General features: G+C 38.5%; 1 protein-coding gene across 2 annotated transcripts in view; it reads right to left on the bottom strand.

Moving 5' to 3' along the window:
- The window catches only part of mthfd1l (methylenetetrahydrofolate dehydrogenase (NADP+ dependent) 1 like), a 28,779-nt gene that overhangs the window by 2,285 nt on the left and 2,547 nt on the right, over positions 1-23,947 (bottom strand). Inside the window, exons 5-26 of one of the 2 annotated variants that reach the window (XM_026341932.1) lie at positions 23,806-23,930; positions 23,175-23,275; positions 22,309-22,445; positions 21,779-21,890; positions 21,510-21,580; positions 21,308-21,405; positions 20,393-20,566; positions 19,872-20,008; positions 19,359-19,405; positions 18,975-19,082; positions 18,578-18,652; positions 17,822-17,924; positions 16,569-16,645; positions 15,453-15,593; positions 15,072-15,140; positions 12,237-12,348; positions 6,440-6,579; positions 5,718-5,759; positions 3,801-3,904; positions 3,418-3,595; positions 2,454-2,561; positions 2,156-2,308 (exon numbers count right to left, since the gene is read on the bottom strand). In XM_026341932.1, the coding sequence (XP_026197717.1) occupies positions 2,156-2,308; positions 2,454-2,561; positions 3,418-3,595; positions 3,801-3,904; positions 5,718-5,759; positions 6,440-6,579; positions 12,237-12,348; positions 15,072-15,140; positions 15,453-15,593; positions 16,569-16,645; positions 17,822-17,924; positions 18,578-18,652; positions 18,975-19,082; positions 19,359-19,405; positions 19,872-20,008; positions 20,393-20,566; positions 21,308-21,405; positions 21,510-21,580; positions 21,779-21,890; positions 22,309-22,445; positions 23,175-23,275; positions 23,806-23,930 (2,412 nt within the window). The remainder of the gene's footprint in view (positions 1-2,155; positions 2,309-2,453; positions 2,562-3,417; positions 3,596-3,800; positions 3,905-5,717; positions 5,760-6,439; positions 6,580-12,236; positions 12,349-15,071; positions 15,141-15,452; positions 15,594-16,568; positions 16,646-17,821; positions 17,925-18,577; positions 18,653-18,974; positions 19,083-19,358; positions 19,406-19,871; positions 20,009-20,392; positions 20,567-21,307; positions 21,406-21,509; positions 21,581-21,778; positions 21,891-22,308; positions 22,446-23,174; positions 23,276-23,805; positions 23,931-23,947) is intronic. The other variant, XM_026341934.1, reaches the window with a different exon arrangement.

Below are 23,947 nucleotides of genomic sequence, written 5' to 3'. Positions count from 1 at the left end.
ATAAAGTACTGTATGTGCAAGATTTCTGCAGCTAGTCTGATGTTGACACCTGACGCCTGTGAATAGCATAGAATATCTTATATATAATAGTTAATCTTTAGCAATAAAAAAACATTTTTTAAAAAGCTAATATAATTTTTTTTTTTTAAATATATATTATTGCAAGCTAAGAATATTGAGATGGAGTTTTTAAGGAAGCCATCATTGATCTGGACGCTTTACTTTATTATCCTCTAGACGTAGAGGACATCCTGTACTAACTTCATACAGTACAAACTTTAACAGTGGTGTACAATAAATTACAAAACTGTCAGCTTACAGGAAGAAATAACTCAAAGCCTCTAACTTAGCAGCCTTAGAGCCTCAAAGACTCTACATTTAAATATCAATAGATGCTACAGCGTGAGGACACACTGTCAAGGTTCTGAAAGCAACAAAAGATGCACTGTTCTGCTGGTCCTTCACTGAAGCCTGAGAACATGTAGCCACTTGCAAAAACACATAACACTCCATGGCTAAAGTTGGAAACTCCACTTGGCCAAACAAGTCCCTCCATTATGTCCAGACACAATGTGCCTTTGTCGGGGAAAACCCTGCAGGAGACAATGTAGCTGGATTTCTACCCCCCACTGATTTTGGAGACGAGCCTCAGGTCAACAAATGGCACAGTTGCTAAAGAGAAGGATTGAGGAGATTATGAAACTGAATTCACCAGCAAACACTTGTGTAATTTAAGATTAGTGGACCAGTAGATGGAGAGAATTGCCACAATTACAGTAGATGTGATATGAAACATTTGACTTAAACATATTTAAGTCAAATAGATGCTCTTTCTGTCGAGACAGCAACATTAGCTGATTAGCTAACATGTAGCTACTGTATCATGATGCTCTGAGGCTTGTTTATCCATCTCTGTATTAGATTTATTGTAAATAAATTTTCAAAGAAATGAACATGCCTGGAGTTATTGAGTATATTAACCCTGGGTCATTAACATGACAAAAGTTAGACAAAGTAAATGTACGTATACTTTCCTCCTGTGTATGTTTTAATGCATAGGTGAACTCACAGTCTCTTAACCAATCTGCAACATGTTAAACATTAACCAGTTATGACCATGTATAATATCCATCCAATCAAAGAGATTCTATAAATCTGAACTGCTTTGGGTTCAATGGTGCAGTTAAGGCTGCTCTAACGGGATATGAACTCTATCAAGATCTATTGTTCTTCTTGAAACCCCTCCCTCACATAGCTGGATACTGACATCAGCCCCTTCCTTCACCCTGTAAAGACTGACCCCTTCCATCCGTGCCCTCCATACTCATACTCCCTCACTGCCTCAGGAAGCAAGTGCGACCTGTTGGTCTGTTACCAGTTTGGATTATAGAAAAGAAAACTTTAATTCAACCTATTGGAAATTATCTTTGCTTCATTTGACAGTAGACAGTGTAGAGCATCTACATGCTCATATAGCCCACATCGGGTGGGAGTTTGCTAAAGCTACTAAACTGTAAAATTGTGGCATTTTATCCTACTAATGGTTTTAAAAAGTGTCAAGCTAAGGGTAGAAAACAGAGGCAGACCTTAAAATAGGGTGGCACTAGTCAGTTTAAAAACTGAATCAATAGATCGGCAGACAGATGATAAGCTAAAGAGTTCAAAGAACTTTCTGAAGACTCCCTTTGGATTAGGAGTCACAGTTCAAGGGTCGTCAATGTGCCAGTAGCTCTGCGGGCCACAGCAGATCAAAGGCATATTTGGGAGACTGGACAGACGCCACACCAAGAGACTGCCACCTCTTCCCAGCATGCCCGGTGTTTGACACCTCTGCCTTAGCCTATCAAACCCCAGCCCTCAGGGCACACTGGTGAAACCACAGGAGGTAAAAGGCTGCTTCCTTCCTGGCTGGCCCATCATCAACCAAGAGGCTCCAGCCACTGCAACTCAGCTCTACCCAGCTCAGTAATGTGGTTGTTATGAAAGCAATCTTTTATTTCTCGGAAATTGCACAAACTGTTACTGCAGATACAGCATAACTATAATATATGCTTTCACCTATCAGTATCATCAGATACTGACAGCCTTGTGAAAACATGCTGGAAAACCTATGGAGGCAAAGACTGTGAATTCTGTCTTATTGCAGACCACATACCGTTCCCACAAGTGGGTAGATGAAACCAGCCCCGATGCTAGCACGGACGTCTCTGATTGGTAAAATAAATCCAGTGGGAGCACCCTTCTTGTCAGGCATGTGCGACAGGGACAGGTGGGTTTTGGCCATGCAGATCGGCAATGAACCATAGTCCTAGTTACAAGGGAAAAAAACATAATAGTTTATGCTCGAGAGAAAGTAAAACACAATAGTTAAGAGAATAACAAAGACACAAGATTAGCTGCATTATTCTCATCAGTGTGTGAGTCAGGTGTTGTTGCAGTAGCAGTGATCTCACCTGTTGGTTGTAGTAATCTATCTTGGCCTTGGCCTCTGGAGACAGCTCAATGTCATCTGCCCCATACACTTTTTGGGCGATTGTCCTGATCTTCTCCACAATTGGCATCTATCAGCAAGCCAGAACATGGGAAACGGAAAACGCTCAGCACTCCATGCAATAATAGGGTTAACGAGGTTTAGTGAATAGAGATTGTGGTTAGAAAACATCAAAGGAGCATTATTTCTTCAGCTGATCTTAGAGACTCAGTTAAATCCTATTAAGTTCTATTTACCTTTTGTCTTCTTGCCTCTGCAATCAAAAACAAAACCCTAAGCATGACTTACTGACACATGATTTGTGGCATCAACAGGGGCCAAAGCATAATAATTATTATATTTCTCCAAATATAGAAGTTGATTTGGTAATCTGTTCTAGATGGACTGAAGATCGGTGCGTTACTTTTACATGTGACAATGTCTTGGGATGTAACGTATCCAGGCAGTATCTTTTAACACATTTTTTGTGACCTCCATAAAACCAAATATGTGTTATCACCTGACAGACAGTACAGTACAGTCGTAAGGATTTTCAAATTGAAGGAAAACTTCCTATTTTTCATGTTGGCCATCTGTGTCATTATCATTATTATATTATATGGTATTTAAGCGCATGCATACTGTAAACAGGCGCACACAAAGACGCCTCAGTGTAACAGGACCAGTTAATTTAAGTCACAACTTCCCAAACTCACTAAATCAAACTGGTTGATGTTTTTACCTCTACATTCTCTGGCTACAATCCCAAAGGCAAAATGATCATTTATTGCAAACAGAAAGTACCTAATCCAGAAAAATCTGTGATAGCGATAACAACAGGTAATCACACAGCTATAAAACAACTGAGGAATCCAACTGGATAAAATGTCTTTCATTACAAGTTATCAGTTTGAAAATAATCTAAATTTACATTTACAGCATCTTACCTCTATGTTGTACAAGAACTGGAAGTTGCCGGGTGTGATCGTAGCTTCATTTACAGCCTTGGCCAGGTCTAAACACCCCTGCCCACCCTTTGCCCAGTGGTGACATGGCACAGCGTCAGATGCTCCGCACTCTTTTGCAATCTGACACACAAGGTCAATCTCTGCCTTGGTATCTGTCCTGATGGACAACAAAAGAAAACATTGTTAGCTCTACTACTGTATATTTATTTAACTTTATTTAACTAACACAACATAAATGCTGCATTTTGTGTGTAAAGCATTTAAAAACTACCATTACAAGGTCAATTGGTTACATTATGGAACAGCTGGTCATTCAAAGTACGTTGTGTTTTTGTGCATGTGTGTGTTTGTATGCATCGTACTTGAAGACATTGACGGCCACGACAACTGGTACCCCAAACAGATGTGCAATCTGGATCTGTTTCCTGAGATTGCTGTAGCAACCATCTGCAACCAGGCCCAAATTCTAAAGGAGAAAACAAATAAAAATTCCAAAAGAGTATTATTGTAACTGAATTGAACTAATAATAAAAAACAAACATACTCAAAAACATGTTTCTTAAACAAAAGCAACATGAGATTTCTTACATTATCAACAGAGCAGGTAAAATGCTGGAGAACTATACACATAGTGGAGAGAAGCAATTTGAAGGGTATGACAGGAAACCTGTAATTCCAGTGAAATCTAAGTTTAAATGGCTTCATTTCCTATTGACCCATTTAGCTGGAGTTGTCTAACAGAACAGCAGCTAAATAGAATTCACAGCATCCACCTTGTGCCTTTGTTAGCAACAACTAGTTTTACATTTTCTTAGATGTGGTATATTGTTAGTACAAAGACAAAACAAGCGGTCTAGTGCTTGCTGCATCGCATTAACACTGAGTCGAGGCCGTTTACACCTGACATTCTTTATAGACAATACACCAGAAGTGAACTAATGTAAACACCATACAACAACTCTCACAATGACATCAAAAATGGTACGTTTATTTCACAAAGTAATCACTTCCATCAGTCCTGTCAGAAGGACAAATTATAGAGGGTGTTTAAAAACCCTTTCCTTCATTAAAATGTGGATATAGAAGAGCATAAACTTGGGACATGCAACGGACTTTTCAGGTGGTTATTCCTTCTTTTGGGTGTCTCTTGTTACATATAATGTAGAAACACAGCTGAGGTGATCTGATGGATACATTTACATGCGTCTAACTATTTTAGCCAGAAAAGAAGAATGTTTAAAGTTTTTTGTCTTTATTGTGCTCAGTATATTGTTTGAATCATAGTAATATGTGTGGTGGCTTCCACAGTTTTTTATTTATCTTTCTCAAATTGTATACTACTACATGCAGATCTCCAGCTACTACGAGTGCAGTACATTAACAGGAGCTACTCCTACTTTCACCACAGTAATACAATCTTGCACTTAGTGTGTGTGTGTTTATGTGTTTGTGTGTGTGTTTGTGTGCATTGCCGCTGGCTCAGAGCGGTAAGGCCATACAGAGCCCATAAATTCATTTCCCTGGCTCTGTTTTCCTCAGTACTTCTGGTTCTAGTTACAGGCTTCATAATTAACTTATACTGCTTCATTATTTACTCAGCTGAACCTGCCTGAGCCTGGTGATTATAGCCAGATATGGAAGTACTCCCACACTCTAAAAGAATCCCACCTCAATCTGCTAAGACCCACATACCCAGAAACCACATGTAAAGGTTGCGTTTGTGCTGTTAATCAAATAAGTTCTCTTAACCCTGTTGGTGGGCGTTGTATCTATGCATACAGGTGGAGAAATAAATGCTATTGAGACCTGAGGCAGATAGATTAAGCACAATCTGAAACCACCTATACATCAGACAATGACAATGCATCACACTTTAATATTAAGTTTAACCTGAGGGACAAACCTAGTGCACAGGATTAAATAAGCAACATCCCATCTTGTGCATGGCTGTTACTGAACTCACAAACACAACGCAAAGACATACCACTAAAAAGCTGAATGTTAACGGGAGCAGGGTTTTTTATTTTATGTTACCCTTGAATTGGCCAGTTAGTGTAAATAGACCTAAGTTTCCAGAAAACACCAAGCCCTATACAACTAAAATAAAACCAGGTTCAGCTAATTACCTAAACCTGATTATGTCACAACCCAAGTGTTTACCGGTTTGCCATGTTTTCCTTAAATTCATATTTTTGCACAGCTTTTATTTAATGTGTCCTTTTGTTTATGTTTGTCCTTGTGTCCACCCATATAAGCGTGCATTACTATATAACTCATACCTCATCAATGTACTCTTTAGGGAGAGGAGCACCTGCAGACACCTGAAAACACATAGAATATATAATTACAGTTCAGTCTTGTTTTTAATTCAGCAATGTATCTTTTATTTTTATGCTTGTTTTGCTTTTTTGGACTCATTTATTTGACATTAGGAACTGATTTCTTGTTTTGTTTCTTGTCTTGCCTCATTTTAATGTTTCCGTATGAAAGCCATCAAAATCTGCAATTAATTTGTGTCATTAATTTTAGTAAAATGGATGCAGACCAACAAATACCAAGAAATTCTAATGAACCACAGTCCATCTGTATGAACATGGAAATTAAATTATATATTGTTGTTGAAAGAAGATTTCCATAATTGTTTTAATTGTGGGAAATTGAAGTAGTGATTTTCCCCATGGAAAAATGCAAATACATTTGCAGGTTTTAAAATCAAACTGGATGTTTTGCCAACGCTATCAAAATGTTGTTTTGCCATCTCATTTTGTCATCTGTGACTATAAACATTGTTCAATCAATATTTATTGAGATGTGGCTCTTTAAATGTACAATTAAATTTGTATGTCACAGTGCAGGGTGATTCTGACTGCATACACAATAGTGAGACATGCTAGGTTAAGATGTTGTAAGACACTAATTCCAGAGAAAATGTGTGGGTATGTCCACAATATGATGTTTTCAAGCCATCTTACAGGGAGAAAAACCATGTTGGTTAACTTACATTTGGGCCACCTCCATGCATCTTTAGTGCTCGGACAGTTGCAACCAGCACCACCACACTGGGCCTCAAACCTGAAGCTCGACATTTGATGTTGAAGAACTTCTCCATCCCAATGTCTGCACCAAAACCAGCTTCTGTCACTGTGAAGAAATAGACAGTGTCTATACAAGGTGCAGAAAATACATACAGCATTGCCTTGCCTATCCCTTACTGCTCTGTGACAGTCCTCAGTTTTATCTTTGGTCAGCTTTGCCTTTCTTGCCTAAAAAAAAAAAAAAATCAGTGTGTTGCAGCTAAATGTCCCTGGGTCACCTGGAGGTGCCTGTGAAGTGCTACCACCAGCTTGGAAACCACAAGACATCAAACTGGACAGTGTATCACATTGATTCCATGCTTATTTAGAACATCAGATTTGATATTCAGCTAGAGATGACGCTAATAAGTTAGTTTTTGTTTCTAACGTGAAGCCACACTTTTGTCACTTTTTGTCACACTTTACTGCCTAAAACATTAGTTTGTTTTCTTTAGGAGCCGATGAGCTTGACTGACACCCGGTACTTTCCAGTTTGAATTTGGTTATAATTAAAAAAAAAAAACGTGTTTCTATTGTCATGTTTTTGTTTAATATATATATATATTATACAATATATATATATTGTTTGTAAAAAATTAAAAACCCTGAAGTTATTGCACCCTACGTGATAATTTCTTGACCTGTGACAAGCCTATATTACTTCACAGATGATTTTTCTATACAGTAAGCTATTAAATGGTAATGGTACACGTGAACTCAGTCAGACATCTTTAAAGAATCATGAGATTAAGTAGTGAGTTTCACTGTGCATCTGTCTGTAATGGGATCACTGTAGGGGCTCCTCAAAGAGAATTAGGGCCTCCGATATGGGCGTCCCAGCACACAGGCCTCTTGAACAGGCTCCAAACAAAGCAAATAGTCCACCTGGAATGACGGCCTTGTTAAGATAAGGCTTCCTGTTACTGGGAATGTGTGTGTGTGTGTGTGTGTGTGTGTGTGTGTGTGTGTGTGTGTGTGTGGGGTGCACGTTTAGCAGCATTGTACTTAAACACTAGCTGGTGGGCTAAAGCTAGAATTTTAAAGGAATGGTTGATTTTACACCATAGGTTTTTAGCAAGGTTTTCACAACCTTTGGTGTATTTTCCCCCTAACTCCTGTCTGTTTAGTCTGGTAGGAATGAAGAACAAAATAACTGCATGTACACCACCAAGAAAGGCAGACTTACAAGTCTGCTTCTACAGGAACTCTGGTGTTAGCCAGAAGCAACCATGGGACACATATGAATTTAAAATGTAAACCGAATAAATGTACCATGACAGGCTGTTTCCTTTCTCTGTTTCTGCCTGCCAGTCAGTATTTATTGCCATAAATTTATTGTTTGAATATTAAACTTTATGAACTATTTGCAACCAACCTTCAAGTGCTATTAGGTACAGCGTGAGGTTCTGTCAGTCATAAGAAAAATGTTTTGATTTTCTTGAATTACTACTCTGTCCATATGACTCTGTGTTGCCAACTCATGGTCCATTAATAGCAGCTGAACCATAAATAGTTGTGAACTAAAATACAAATGTATCATTTTTGCTGTTATTAATGTGGATTGAGAGGCTGGTTAGTTTTAACAGTCAGTTTAGTATCAATATTTTATTATTCTAATAAAGATACATTAGCTTTAAAGTATTAGCCCACTAAAACCAGTTGCTGTTCCAACTCGGTGGCAGGTTAAAAAACATCAATATATACTGGAAAACTGTAAATTGTTGAAACCGTGCAAGTTTTGTGCATGGGCTGTAGCTTCTATGTAGAACACATTTACCAATGGCTAACCTTATTAACATTTAATTTAATTAAAGGGATAATGAAATATAACCAGGAAACATGTCATGTCAGGAAACAGCTTAAATGAATGTGATAAATAATGATGTTTTATGTACTTGTGACTGCAAGAATTGTGCACAGATTTTATCTATAGAATAAATGCACATTTTTATAGCACACAGTTAAGCTGTCACGGCTCCAGCAATGATTTGCATCAGTTCACGTAGGACAGAAAATCTATAATGTCTTCTAAAAATAAATTGACCAAGAAACTTAATGAAGAACAAAAGAATAGAAAACACTGATTGTTTGGTTACTGGATAACGTTAAATGTATGTGGCCTTTGGCAAAAAAAAAAGTAATTCCTTTAGCTGAAAGGGTTTCTGGCTGACACTTGATAGATCACATTTCTCTGAGGGTTTAGCAAAAAAACAAAGACTTCCATGAACAACTGTATCATTCTGTTTGGTTTGGTTCTCAGCGTTACTATTGAAAGTATGATTTATTTGATGAGCAAGGCTGAAAAGACTTCAAGGAAGGTAGGGGAAAGAGAAGAGAGGTGCAATAGAAGAAAAAAAAAAATAGGTAAAGAGATAAGGAGCTTAATTATTTATAAAAGGTGAAACAAATCTGAGGCAAATAACAAAACAGTCATACTGAACAAGAAAAAAGCACAACCTTATTCCTAAGACTTAACTGTTTTTGTGAATATATTGACATTAAGAAGAAATTGTGGCTTTGGCAGCATCACCTCCAGCTTAGCAGTCCTCTCTGAGTCAAGAGCAATAAAAAAGCCTGAGGGATGAGCACAAGAATGTAACTAGACTGTTTGCCCACAGACCCCTGACAGAGTGCAGTGTTTCTCATTAGCACCACACTACAGCTTTGGCTCTGAATACTAAACAATAAAATACTATTAAATATATTCATAGAGAAAAAAAACAGCTAAGACAATATAGAGAAAAAAACAGCTAAGACAATATGGCTGTAACAAAAGTTAATAGGATAGGTTTTCTATTGTCACTTTCCACTGAGCAGGAGAGTGGCCATAGAGGATGTCATGAGGAAACACTTGCAAGCTTCCTGTTCTGTGTGACAACCTTGAACTGTTCAGAGAGCAAGAGGATCAGAAAAGGTCAGTGTTGTTGTCAGCGAGATCAGGGAGACAGCTGCATGGTGTTACTATCAAAGCACTGATATCAGCACCCTTGCCAATACCAACTTCAACAAAACATATGGAAACTACGTGAGGTCGGTATGACCATTTACTTCCTGTTAGAGAAAAAGATACGCTGTGCTTCTGAGTGGAATTACAACAATTTTTTATGATTCATTTTCTGTTAATCAGATCCTATTATAATTAACCAGTCGAGAACCAAAGATATTCAATAAATGATATCTAAAGTAGCAAATACTATTGTTTAAAAGGAACTTTTATGCATTTTCTCTTGGGCTTTAAAGCTACAGGGTGTAACCTTTTTAAAATATTTTTAAGAGGGATATGCTCCATATCTTATTTTAATGTGGTGTTGTGCTGTCATAACCTCCTGTGACACCGATCCAACAACACCGGCAGTGGTGCAGATACTCTCTTTTAAAGGTTTTTGAGCGAGGGTCTCTAACCCATCAGAAAGGGTTAAAACCTATGAGCACAAGAATGACACGAGAGATACCTTTCACGTATCCGTTATTTTGACACAGAGAAAACTCTGGGTGGATTGAGTCTCATCTTAGAGCTAGCTTGAAACCTGGAACTGTGGAAAACAAAACCATGAGACCAAAAAATTATGTTTATTAATCTTCTCTCACTGAAATAGCTACTAATCTACTAATTATTTCAGTACGACTGAATTTGTTCTGTCATACCTATGTGAAGGCTGTATTTCCAATATATCTGCAGGGCCAATAATACACTCATTTGTGTAATGGTGGTTCTAATTTACCAACAAGCGCAAACTGAGACGCCAACACAACACGTGTGGTTTTTCACATTTTTTGCTAAAATCTTGCAGTGTTGAAAATGTTTTACATGTTGAATGTATCATAATTCCTTAGGGAACACTTCTCTAAAAGCCTAAATGATTTGTTGCTCTAGTTTAGGGAGGCTTTGTGGTGTGGGAAATCTTACAGTAAGTTAGCCCTCCAGACTCTTAATGATACAGGAATTCCTCACATCTGGCATAAGGAATTCATCCCCCAGAAACCCCCTCCAGAAGCAGCATTTCTCCACTTTAAGTCCAGATTCCAAAGTGCCTTGAAAAAACTCACAATAATATTGTGAATGATGAAGCATGGCCCTGAATGTGTTCGTACTCAACCCACGGTGAGTTCATAAAGAGTTCATGTGCTTCCTTTGCCACATGGGAAGAACTTTCATAGATAATTAAACTGAATCTTACATTACTTTAACATTGTGGCTCATTTCTGTTTTTGTCAAACACAAATTGTGTTTATTAATGTTTTGTTTTTTTGTCATTTTGAGATATTGATATCAATTTTCTCGCTTTTTACTTTTGCAAAAAAAATATTCTGGTTCTTGTAAACTGTTGTTCACTGTGTTCACCAAATATTTGACATCTTTGTCCATGTGCTGTTTAGTTCTGAGCAGGTTTTAGAGTATTTCTGCTGGAAAAGCTGCCAGCTGCAGTGAGAGCGAACCAAAACAGCACTGTTACAAGATGTAAATTCTAAAGGGTGAATTTGATAGTCGATATATGCAGCTAAGGAGAAATTCAAGGTCTGGTCATAATTCTTTGTGGGCTTGCGAGCAGTGACCCCCTTCACATTACATAGTAATTTGTTCCTTTGTTCCATAAGTTTTATAAAAATATGCCTTAAAACAGCTTTATAGAAACACCAGAGTTCCAAACAAGAAAGAAAGACAAAACAAAGGTTGTAAAACAGACTATGCAAACAATCCAATGTGTGCAAAAACATTAATTTTCTTAACTCACTATTCAGTTATTATTTTAGTAATGCCAGCCAAAACTCATACATTCCAGCTGCCGGGGGAAGGAAAAGGAGGGAGGCTAAGTTCCTGGCATACCTGAGAGTCAGGTAACAAACACAGAGAGAGGGAAGGGAGGGAACAAGATGGACAGAAGGAAAACAAGTGGGGTGGAGGGGTGAAAGTGTAAAACACATACAAACCTCCCTGTTTCTGTGCTCCAATGTTGTGAAACCCAACTCTCTGCCCACGCTGCCTGCACATTAACTCCGCTCACAGACGGTAACTTGTGTAAATGTTGTGAGTGTCCAAATAGTTGCCCTTCACCTCACACGTCTTACTGCCCTCAGACCAAATAAACTGTCTCACATAGAGATAAATATAAGCATTGAGGATATTTGTATGTAAAATTAATGCACCTGATAAGTCTTGTAAACTCAGCAACACACACGCGCATGCATTCCAAACATATTTCTGCAGCCAAAGTAAATGAAGACACAAAGAAAGTGGATGGATAGAGTGACAGCTAAAAATGGAAATACACATATATTTTGACAGTGAAGGGATTAGGCTGTTTTACTCTAAAGCATTCCAAAGACTCTTAAGATTTCCAATCTGCTTCCTTCCTCTCTTCTGTGCTTTTTTTTTTTTTTAAAACACAATTGTTGCATCAATTTCCTAGAAAGTTACGCAGGAGCAGGACACCCGAGCTGCACACAAGTCAGCTTGAGACATGTAAAATAGACCCAGAACCAAAACTAATATGACTGTAGGCCAAAGGTCGCAACAGCAGGGGAGCAAGTTGAAGTTCATTATTGGAGTAAAATGTAAGTTATAGTTTAATCTGCTTAACTAATAAAACTGAAGCCTCCACATCTGGAGTCCCACTCTCTACAGTTCACATCTTGTTTTCTGTGATCCAAAGTGTTTTGTCCTTGTGCATCTACAGTACCTTAGCTTATGTGTGTGATCTGTATGCACAGTCTGCGTGCCCTTACCCACAAAGCCGTCCCGTCCAACCAACTTCAAAGCCAGCTTGTCTGCCAGCACAGAGGAGTTGCCATGGGCGATGTTGGCAAAAGGCCCAGCGTGGACAAACACTGGTGTACCCTGCAACAATGAGAGGGGGCACACAAATAGAGAAGATGAAGAATCAGTATAACCCACAGCAACTCGATGGACCAAGTTTAAATAAGCACTAACCAGTTCTTTCAATACTAAATTCAACATCTTTCAGTCAAACATTGAGGATAAATACTTAAGTGTGGAGGCACTTTGGCTACCACTTTGTTTGTCAAAACAGTGGCACAAGTTAAGAGGTGTTCAAAAGCCTTGCCAGCCCGAGTGTGGGCCAGACTTCCTTCCCTGCTGATTTAGTTTACTCCTAAATATTGGGGACACGCACAAACTAAAAGTGACTAAACTCACAACCGTGAACATAAACATAACAGGGTTACAGTGCAAAACGCAATACATGTAAGTAAACAAATTCAGTAGGTGTCAGAGAACAGTTCATAGTCAGGGGTATGGCGAACTCTTCTGAGATTTCTGTAACAGAACCACACTCGCAGATTCATCTGAAAAGTGCAGCAACTTTGGCTCTGAATTATTCAAAGACATTCTAGAGGGTGCATTCAGTTTACACAAAGCGAGGCAATTAAGAAAGAGTTGACAAATATCTGTTGTTAAATATTACAGTTATTGCACTTAATTCATTACAGTCTGAAAATTTTGGTTAGTAAGAAAACTGGTCAAAGTCCACGGACCCATTGTTGCTGAGTGTGAATTCCTTGACAGGAAGGAAGAGGGAAGGATGGGAAGGCCTAGCATGATTTTCTAAGCTTTTGTTTGCATACCTCTTCCTCTGCCTGCATAAACAGCCTCCCTTAAGAGGAGTAAATCAACCATTTAACAAGGCTCTGACAAATGCTGCCATTAGTCTATTTGTCTGTGTAAATAGTAGCATGGATCACAGCAGAATATAACTACATGGAGAGAAAGGTGAGCACATGGAAAGCACGCAAGCACCAAGCAAAAGGAAAAAGGCTGAAAGGGGGCACAATGGTAACAAAAACACATCCTTTTTATTCGTTCAATAACATGTGCTGTTTTGTATTCAATGGAAAGTTAACAGGCGTCACACATAGATTTCCATGTGTGCTAGCAATTTCTGAAATTTAACTTGACCCTGTTCACACGTTTCACTCTTCACATACATGAGGGAATGCAATCCAGGATATAAATAAGCCACAACAGGATGATGAAAGTAAAATAAATAAATTAAATCCAGTGTATCCCCTCTTCAATTGGTGAACAAGAAGGATGTGAAGACTAGAGAGGGAAATTAAAAAAACAGGAAGACTGGGATCATGTCACTATTTCCTTTTTTATTGTCCTACCATAGCAACGTGCTAATATGTTTTTCCCAGATTTTCTGAATGCACAGACTCTACTATACTTGAAAACCTGGGGTCACAGCTGGGACTCTACAGACTATGATCTACTGCCTATTTCCAGAAAAGATATATGACATTCAGTCAACTACAAACAGGCAGGATGTTTGAAAAATGCACATGACTGAAGTCTGCTTTAGAGACATATACACAGGGACTGGGTTCCAAATCTATGGTTTTTTCTCTTGTGCTATGCCCCCCCCCCCCAGCTTCCATATGCCAACTCTATTCTCATGTGTCCATCTGCATTCAACAGACACACAATCACAAGCCAAGAGGGCACAAAGGGCAAAGGTGGTTGTCCTCAGTGGAAAGTTCTCATGGAGCTCTGAGGCCCGGTTGGTCCAAATACCAGTTCCCTGACCAGAATCACAGGAAACACACACAGGAAACAGTTTCACACAACAGGACCGCAATGCTTCCTCCAAAAAAACAGAAAGTAACCAAATCTCTGCTGAATGCAACACTCCACCCCCTCTACACCCAATCTGGGACAGTCAATGTTTATTTTCCCCACCAAATAACTATGTAATCAAGCTTTATGTTCAAAACCAACAAAGAACAAAGAAACAAAAACTAGAAACATAGCGCTGTTATCAGAGATGTGACTGCTAACATTGTATACTTTGCAAATTGTGAACTTTAACCTGCCAGACTATGCTGTAAGTCTTTACAGACCATAGGGGAAAAATCCTAAAAGATTTAGATAAAATTTCATCATTTCATTATTAATTAATATGACAATAAAATGACCCCCTCTTCACAAAATGACAATCACATTTGCTAAAGCCTATATTGACATATTTTGATCCTTCCTTTAACTCAGCTTCTGTCAGAAGAGACATGTGGACTGTTGTTTGTTAAGACAGTAACCTTCAATCTCCACTCATTCTCCATTCATCACCTGGAATGTTTAATGCATCCCCCCCGTAAAGGGATAGCCTGACGTTAATCACATCTATGTATGTTTGTTAATGCACATGTAAGAATTGTTTTCACCAGAGCCAAAGTTGTGAAGGGGTCAATTTTTCTGGCAAACGAATCATGAAAACAGTTAGCTACCACTAGTTAACTAGCTTAATCTGTTTCCTGGATGGTAACAAGCTGACGGACATTCTCGCATGTTCTTGTGTCAAACCAAACATGGACGCTAACCAGCAGCTAGCTGTGATTATCTGCGGAGCCACACAAAAACGCTCACTGTTTGGGTGGGATCCTGCCTTAAGAGGCGTGGACGATGTCCTTCTGTAGTACGGCCTACAGGAGGAATTGGAGGTGAGTAAACTTTGTAATACAAAGCGAACTTCAGATAACGCAGTGGTTACTAGGCTGTACAGTGGTTGAGTGCAGACTTTGAGTAAGGTTATGTGCGTGCCTCACCTCCAGAGTCTGCATCAAAGTGGGCTTGATGGCATCTTTCATTAGCACAGCCAGCGCTCCACTCACACCCTGATACAGAGAAAAAAGAAAGATGAGAGTGTTGGTTGAAAATAGGAACAGATTATCATGTTGTCAGATAAAATAATAACTGCTCTAATAAAAGCAACTACTCATACTCATAAAGAATGGCCAAATGTGTTTCTGCTGTAAGTGATAAATAGAAAGTGCTGTTTTAAAAGGAGGAGCTGGTTTGGAACAAGGGGAATTTCTAAGCTTAATGCAGAAAACATGGTCAACACTAAGCAAGGCCAATCAGGATTCTGTGGCATCTCTAAACTTGATTAAAACTGCCACACTCCCTCAGTGAACACATTAACACACCAGGTCCTCTGCGGTGACAGGCTGTCCAGAGCGACTCGTCCCCACCACCATACGTGCCAGTCTGTTTTTCATGTCTAACAGGCTGTCTGCCAGAGCCAAGATGGCCATGATCTCGCTGGCCACTGCAATGTCGAATCCAGTCTGGAGTGTGTGAAAAAGAAAATATACAGTATACAGTGTAAACCACAAAGGCAACAAACTGGAGAATCTAACAGTCCAGATTTTATCAATCCGATATGTAAGGCAATATGTTTTCATAATAAAATAAATATGACTTTATTATGTAATAGCTGTTCAGTGCAGACAATCGCACCACAAGAAATAATTGGTCATTTTCCACAGTGGCAGGCAAGGATCTTATGAGCATAGTTAGAGTAAAAATTAAACTATGAACATGTTTAACTAATTATTGATATGACGTGTATTAATTTATGACAAACTAACAGCTAAAGATAGAGGCAGAAAGCAATAAAGATAACCTACGATGGAGTGTATGGAAAACCAAAGAAGTCTCTATTCCACAAAACAAAATGAAAGAAATATATAAATAAATGAAAAAGAAACCTAATTTGAACCACATCAGTTCACTCAAGAAACACATTTGTATTACCACTCCCAGTGATAATACCCGGAGGGGCTATAGTGTATCCAGCACTGGAGGAAGGTGGAGGACAGAGGAATGAAAAGGAAACCGAGTGGATGAAATGATGGTGGTAAATGTAAGCATATGCTGAGCAAGCTTAAAGGCTGTTCCGTGTGTGCGTGCGTGTGTGTGTGTGTGTGTGTGTGTGTGTGTAGGTAGGTGGGTCATTTTTCTCCACATTTAAACATTTGCTTTCACTTAGGCCTGCTTGCTTCTCATTGAGGTGAAGTGTTTATTTACAGGATTTCACTTAGTTATTACTACAGACATAATACTGGAATACATCTGGGCTTTATCATGGTGAGGAGAGAGGGAAACGAAGGGGAGCGTCTGTGCGCATGAGAAACATTTTAGACACTCCTAGTTACACTGTATGATTACCTAAATCATTAAACTACGCAAAACTAAGCGGAGGGGGAAAATATTTAAAAGAACACCATTAATTTAGAGAAGGAAGCATGAATGTTGCATACCTCTCTGATCTGTCCTTTTTCAGTGCTTGCCTGTCCAACTGTGATCTTCCTCAAGAAACGGTCGTTGGTATCAACAACTGAAAAACAAAAAGACAGTTTATTTTTTCCACATAATCTCATAATATCTACTTGAAAAATATGGCTTTGGCATCACTCTACTCTAATATCTCAGACACATAAATAAAATTAACTCTAGGGAATAGGGATTCTTGTTTTTCATTGCGAATAGGTGTCGACACACTGAAAGCGCCTATGCAATGCTACGAGGGATTCTTTACTTTCTGCACTCAGCACTTGGCTTTTCTCTTATGCTATGATGTGGAAAGCTAGATTACTCTGTGGCTATGCTATTGTTACAATCAGCCGAAAAAAACACAACATATGAAACATTATCTTGATGTTTGTTTAATGTAAAGAGTGAAAATGGTTTGTTCACACACAGTGAACTCACATATGCATAACACTGGGTGGTAAATCTGTTTTAAATCTCCAGCGTTTGTCTGTTATTAGTGCCCTCTGGAGTAAATACCCCATCTATCATAACGGCACCCAAATGGTTGTTCTCACTGACAAGTTGAATCCACAGCTATTCTCCCTCATACCATGCCCATCTTTATCATCCCCTGACGGATGAGTGCAACACTTCTACGTAAGATGTGTTAATTCAATGTGAACAAAGCATCAGAAGGAGCCGTCACTCCCAACTTTCTTAGATGAGAATTAAAATACATTTCACTTCTAGACTGCCTGTGACATTCCTCAGGCATGGCACAATAAGAGGTCGACTTAATTGGCCATCGGATGTTTATCTAAACATATATGAGATTTGTATGACAGTCATGGCATTGACTCTGTGCTTGTGGGGGCCAATATATTCTTAATGGGAATATGTCCATCACTTATCTTACCCAGTGATATTTTCTTTGCCATACTGAAATGTTGTTTGCATACTGCTTCATAACGTCATGACTATATATTGCAATATGACACACTGCATGGTAACTCAATATTACTGCCACTGCAATCCCCCAGTATAAATGTAAAAAACTTAAAAAAACGCAATACATGATTCTTAATATGTATTTTGAACATGCATGAAGTTTTAATTGTTTTAACTGGTATCATTGTTTTATGCCAAAGAAATTAAACAAATGGTGAATAGTTGACAGTGGTCCATATACAGTATGTTCAGTTGTGTTTCCCTTCACTATTAGCCAGGTGACCCGAGTGTGAATTCCTACAGTACTAGATACCTCTTTGCCAGGTGATCTTGGAAGGGTCAAGGTCAAGACGGACGAAGCTAGTGACTTCTTGTGGTGTTAGAGTTGCAGGGTCTGTTTTATTGATGCCAAGACGCTGATTGAAGAGAGAAAGAAGATCAGATACTCTTTCATGAGTGATTTTAGAGGCACAAATACTATCTGCAGAACTTTGTTTCATAATTTATAATAGTATGATCATTCCCATTAGTGGTCTTGCTATGTCGGTGACAGCCAGGCGCCAAGTATCATCCAAGCATGTAAAATAAATTCTAAATAAATTACAATGAGGTGATCAACTTACTATCAGGTTCAAAAGGTTCACAGAGAGTGCTCTCTATATCTATTACTCTATCCATTAAGACCATCCCTTAAATATTTAATAGTCTTTTTAACTTCTCATCCCAAAGTACTTTATACAGGACAAACATTGGGGCGACTCATGTCCAAACTCCCTCCCATCTCCTTAACATATTCCATTTATATTTTATCTGTTAAGACCTAACAGTAGGCATTCTTCATCAACACTACATTAAAAACCAAAACATTAATCTATTTAAAACATACACATATTATGAGACATAAACAACTATTTGGCGGAGAGGATATGAAAGCCAAGAGTAAAAATGTTAAGGCAGGCTCGCGAGGCCCTCTAGTGAACACAGTGCTTTTTTACTAAGAGCTTAAAACAACAATCCTATGGGTTACACAGAGTTAGGGTGATTCTGGCACTGTAGTGTTTAGACTTACACGTAGCCTGGAGATCTGAATGGGTGAAAATCTTCTGACTCCATTCACCGTGGGAACCAGTCTATTGAACAGAGCCTTGGTGGTATAACAGAAAATGATTATGCTTAAGGACTGCATGCATTTGAACAACATTTTACTGTATTTTGGAGAGAAAATTAAGTTCTTATACAGAATGCATCACACCAAATACACATTTCAGGGACATCAAGTAGAGAGGCACTGTGGGTACAAATCCTATTTATATTCTACATCTATATACAGTCATCCAATTAATACCTAGAATAGTCACATTAAAGCATTACTGCAAATTTTAATTCCAAAACGTACGTAATTTAGGTAAATAAATGTTTCAAAGTGCGTTGTAAGTAATTAGTGTGTGACATCATCACACTGTTACCTTGTCTGATTGCGTGGCCTCATGGAGCATCCTAGCATCAATGGCTGCTGCCACCAGGTTATTGGCTGCTGTGATAGCATGAATGTCACCTGTCAGGTGGAGGTTGAACTGAAAGGCAAAAGGTGAAGAGATTGGACACAGCAAAAAATTCTAACAATGTTTGGTCTCACATGATAAACATGGCTTCAAACAAAGTCCTCTTGTCATAGTAATAGAATACACAGTATTCTCTATTGAAATTCCCTCTCTCCACTGTTTGTCTTCACAGAAAGCTCCTTTACACAGTTAAATGTGTTTTTGTCCAGTCTTGTGGAAGTCTCTTTTCTCTTTGAAGCAAGCACTAGTTAGGTTAGGGGGTCCTGTGAGTCTGTCTGTATGTCTTACCTCCTCCATAGGGATGACCTGAGCATATCCCCCTCCTGCAGCTCCCCCTAGGTAAAAAGATGAGCACAGCACAGTCAGAGGCAGATAACAGGACAGGGACACTCAAAGGAGGAATGCTGAGTGGTGGACTTAGAGTGAACTACTCCACCCCAGCACAAAATGTAGCAGGGTGTGAAATCTTGGCTTCATGCTGACAAAGATAGTTTATCACATAGTTACGTGATACATTCCTAACTGCTACTTTTTGCACCGGTCTCTGACCTTGTCCAAATCTCATTTAAAAGTATTCAATAGATAGAGAAACAAATTAAGAGATTCGTTTGAAAACAACATTTACTATTTAAAAAATATGGACTCATTTTCTAACATAAAAATACAGCTCCTTAGACAGTAACTCAAGTTGTTATTTACAGAGTTTGAGAATTATGAAACAATTTATGGAAATTATTTTCAAAACAAGACAAGCAAAGAGACTTTTATGTAAGACTGTTAATGCAAGTTATTATTTCTGACCTTTAACCCCAAAGGTAGGTCCCTGGGATGGTTGTCTGAGACAACCGAAGGAGTTGAACTTAAGATGGGCAGACAGAGCCTGGACGAGGCCGATGGTCACTGTGCTTTTACCTTCACCCAGTGGGGTGGGTGTTATCCTGTAACAAGGAAAGCATGTTTAGCTTCTTGTGAAGCAATTAATACATATTAACTAGAACCCATTAATTATTACAGGGTTAGAAATTTTATCCAGTAGACTGATTTAACAAGAACTTCACAAGAACAGTGTCAAGGATGTAGAAAGAAATGTTACATCCTTTCAATGTATGAAACAATTATCGCGTTTACTTTTCTGAAATATGCAGTCTGTGGGGACACAATTTTTAGGCTTCACATATGTCAACAGAGAGTGCACCCCAACCCTTACGGACAGAGGTGGTGTTGAAATTTACATGGATGGAAAAAATGACCTTAAGGAAAGAGCCCCTGGAAAACCCATTGCTTTAAAATTACAAAGGACTCAGTTGATCAGTATTTCTCACCCAGCAACCAGCACATATTTCCCATCGGGCTGTGTGTGGAGGCGGTCTAACAAAGAGAGTTGGACTTTGGCTTTGTTCCGACCATAGGCTTCAAGCTCTTCAGGCAGCAACCCAATCTCCTCAGCCAGTTGGTTCATTGATTTGGGCTTCTGAGCTCTTGAAATCTCAATGTCACTGAAAAACACAGAACCCATGGCAAATCAATCAGTGATTTTATTTAACATTAAATACAAAAACAAGGACAAATACCACTTTTTGGGCTCTGGAGCTAGGATTAGTGGGGATATACAAACAAAACAAGCTGTAATTAAGACATCCAGAAGATTAGTTTGTCCACATTCTCTGGTAACAGTGAACTTCTGGTCTTGTTTACAATGTAGCAGCCCTAGAAAAATTGTGCTCCAACAGGGTTTAAGTGGCTGGATATCATCGGTGCAGTGTTTAGGGTAGTGGTTGCTGTTTTGCGTCCAAATACTGCTCTATTTCCACTCATGCTAGTTGTACCACCGCTGTAGAACAGTTTCAAATGGCATATTTGGCACTAAGCTTTTGCCTCGTCATAATTTTAAGTGTTTCCATAATCACTGTGGTGAGTGAGGGGGATGTGAGGCTCACAAGATGAAATATAGCCTATGTATTTCCAAATATTAATTGCCCAAATAAAGCTAAATTATTATCTATATCTAAGAGTTAGTTTAAAAAAATATCCAAATATTGAAATGGAAAACCAAATGCCTATCCATCACATTAATATCTGGGTGCAGCCCTGATAGGCATGTCTTTTACAGTTATACACCACAATTAGCCTAGTTGTTTACTAGTAGTGTTGACGAAAATAAAAGAACAGTAAAACAGAAAATCAGAAGAACATCTTTGAAAGTGAAATTAAAAATGGCTCCTTGTGTCAGTATATACCTTGGTACAGGGGTCATGGGCTGTAGTTTGAGGCTGCGTAGACGCCAGGGTCGGTACTGCTGCTCCTGGAGCCACCGACTGTAACTATGCACTACATTCTAGTAGACAAACACAAGGCACAGGGAGAACAAGGTAAAGAACAATCCAGAAGAATACAGTAAGCCAAATAGACGACAATGAAGATGTTAACAAAGAGATGTACCTGTGTTCTGTAAGCTGCTATGAGGTGCCCTAAGTCAGGAGTTGAAGACATCTCAGTAAGATGTTCGTCATCTTAAAAACAGCATAAAAATAAAATAAAATAAAATACACATTTTGGAAACCTTGTAGCCTTTTAGTGAGCTATCAAATTATTTAGGAGGTTCAAATGAATAATTAATGGAACAAGGCCAAAAGGTAAAATGGCATTTCTTTTACACTACAGCTCAGACATTTGCAGAATCACGGATAAGACGATCGCAATAAAATCACCTGTCACTAGAATGGGCCCACAGCGAATGACAGCAGCACCTGGTCTAAACCACGTGTGTGGGACATCGATATCTTCCCCTCCTAACAAGACCACAGCATCGGCCTGCATCAATTAGGAATTAATAAAAAGAGAAGAAAATTTGAAGAAATTAGAATTGAAAAAGCAGATAGATACAATAATACACATGTGGGTTATGTCTCCTAAGTGCTGATTTAAAAAAATGTTAAAAACAACTTAGGGTATGTAATGCAAGTTCTGTTCTAGCCTATCACATGTTATGACTGACCCCATGTGGTCAACCTATAAAACTGCACATACTCTAGCACAAGTGAATGACAACAGATGGTTTTATGGAGCATACCAACAGGACAACTGCATTATCAGTAAGGCTCTTCACTCAAGACAAGAAAGGCCAAACTGACCACATACAGTGTATAACTAGCTTTTTACAGCCACCTTCAAGCATACAGGAGGTGAGAATGGTGTGTAACGTAAAAGAGCACACATACATACATACAAACACACACACCTGTTTCTGTAGGTGGCTTTTGGAGCTCCAGTTACTTTTCAGAGCTATCATTCCCCTTCTCTCCATCAGGTACTGCAGCACCAACCCCAGGTGTCCTTCTCCGACCAGCAACACTGTTTTTCCTTCCAGATTTGACTCTGTACAAAAGTTATAATTCAATATTAGGACATAAACTATTGATTGAATATAAGTGTTCAGTCAGTATTGACATTTAGACCATTTGGACAAAGCTTATATAGTATACAACCATTAGTTATTTTCATTGTTTGCTAAGAAACTGCATCACATTATTGAATCTCTATCCGTTGTATACACTCAGAATAACTGTGACCCCCGCATCCATGTGTAACCTTTAACCTGTGCCCTATGAACCCCAGAGGGTGTCTCAAGTTGATACCTAGTTTAGCACTCGAGCTGATGAGTCAGCTATTTTGGTGCTTCTAAATGCTGATGTGGTGGAGTTTCACACCCCAAATGATTCCGAGAACAAGTTCTATAAACTGTGAGAATCTTAGCTCAACATGCTCATAATATATTTATAAATGTATCTTTTTGAAATCAAAATGTTAAATGTTTTCAACACATGGTATTTTCTTTTCTTTTCATATTCAATGTATTCATACTAGAAAAAGGAAACAGTGGAAAACGTTTTTGCTTGTTTATTTGATAAATTCCAAAATTGGCAGTGACACAAGAAGTTACAGTGCTCTTGTCATTTATTACCATGTGCATAGTATCAAGTAACATAAATTTTTATAATATTAATATGAGAACTCAAAACACAGGTAGAATTTGTTCATTATACTAAGCATACAGAATGCACAAATTATTTAATATGGGAACAAATTCCTTTTGAGCAAACTCACCATGTTTCTCCAGTAGATCCAGGACAGCGCTGGCTATAGGTGGCACAAAACCTTTGCTTAAGTCTCCACGCACCAAACGGCCTATGTTCACATCTGAAATCCTATTAAAAGGAAAAAAAATTACAAAAATACAATGTTAGCAGTTTTCCAGGATCATGGTCACTTTTAATGGAACACATTTTTGAATTATTTACATAATACTACAAATTACAATTTATCCTGTGATTTTTATCAAATATTAAAACAATCACAAAGTCGTTTGTTGCAATAAATCAAAAGCATCATACCATCCAAAGAGATTTTAAGGAATTTATTCTCAATTGAACAGTTCTGTTCAGGTCATGGATTTAAAGAGTGTCATGCTTATTTCCTCATCATCTTGTCATCTGAAAGCTCATAAGCTCTATTTACTAAATTTGTAATTCTGTGCAGCCCTTTCAAATTAGGTCAGAAATTTGAAGTACCACATGACTAAATTGATTTTTCTCTTTTGGGGTAGAGAAACACATTCAGTTGATGTACTCTACTGCATAAATATATCTAGTCAAGAATGGGCAGTTGGGTATTATGTATCACGTCTTTTATGCAACAAATCAAAACTCAAGTAAGCTAACACAATGTGTTTTTTTACCCGTCTACGTCCTTCTCAGCCTTGAGTGTGTTGAGCACTCTACTGGTGAGGGAAGCTGGGGGAAGGTGGAGGTAGACACCATGCACTCTGGAGTCCTCATTCAGTTTCAACACCTCCTCAACAATCTATATACATACACAAA

Source organism: Anabas testudineus, chromosome 24 (genome assembly GCF_900324465.2).
Source record: "Anabas testudineus chromosome 24, fAnaTes1.2, whole genome shotgun sequence".
Classification (NCBI taxonomy): domain Eukaryota; kingdom Metazoa; phylum Chordata; class Actinopteri; order Anabantiformes; family Anabantidae; genus Anabas; species Anabas testudineus.
This window is presented reverse-complemented; position numbering and strand designations above follow the sequence as displayed.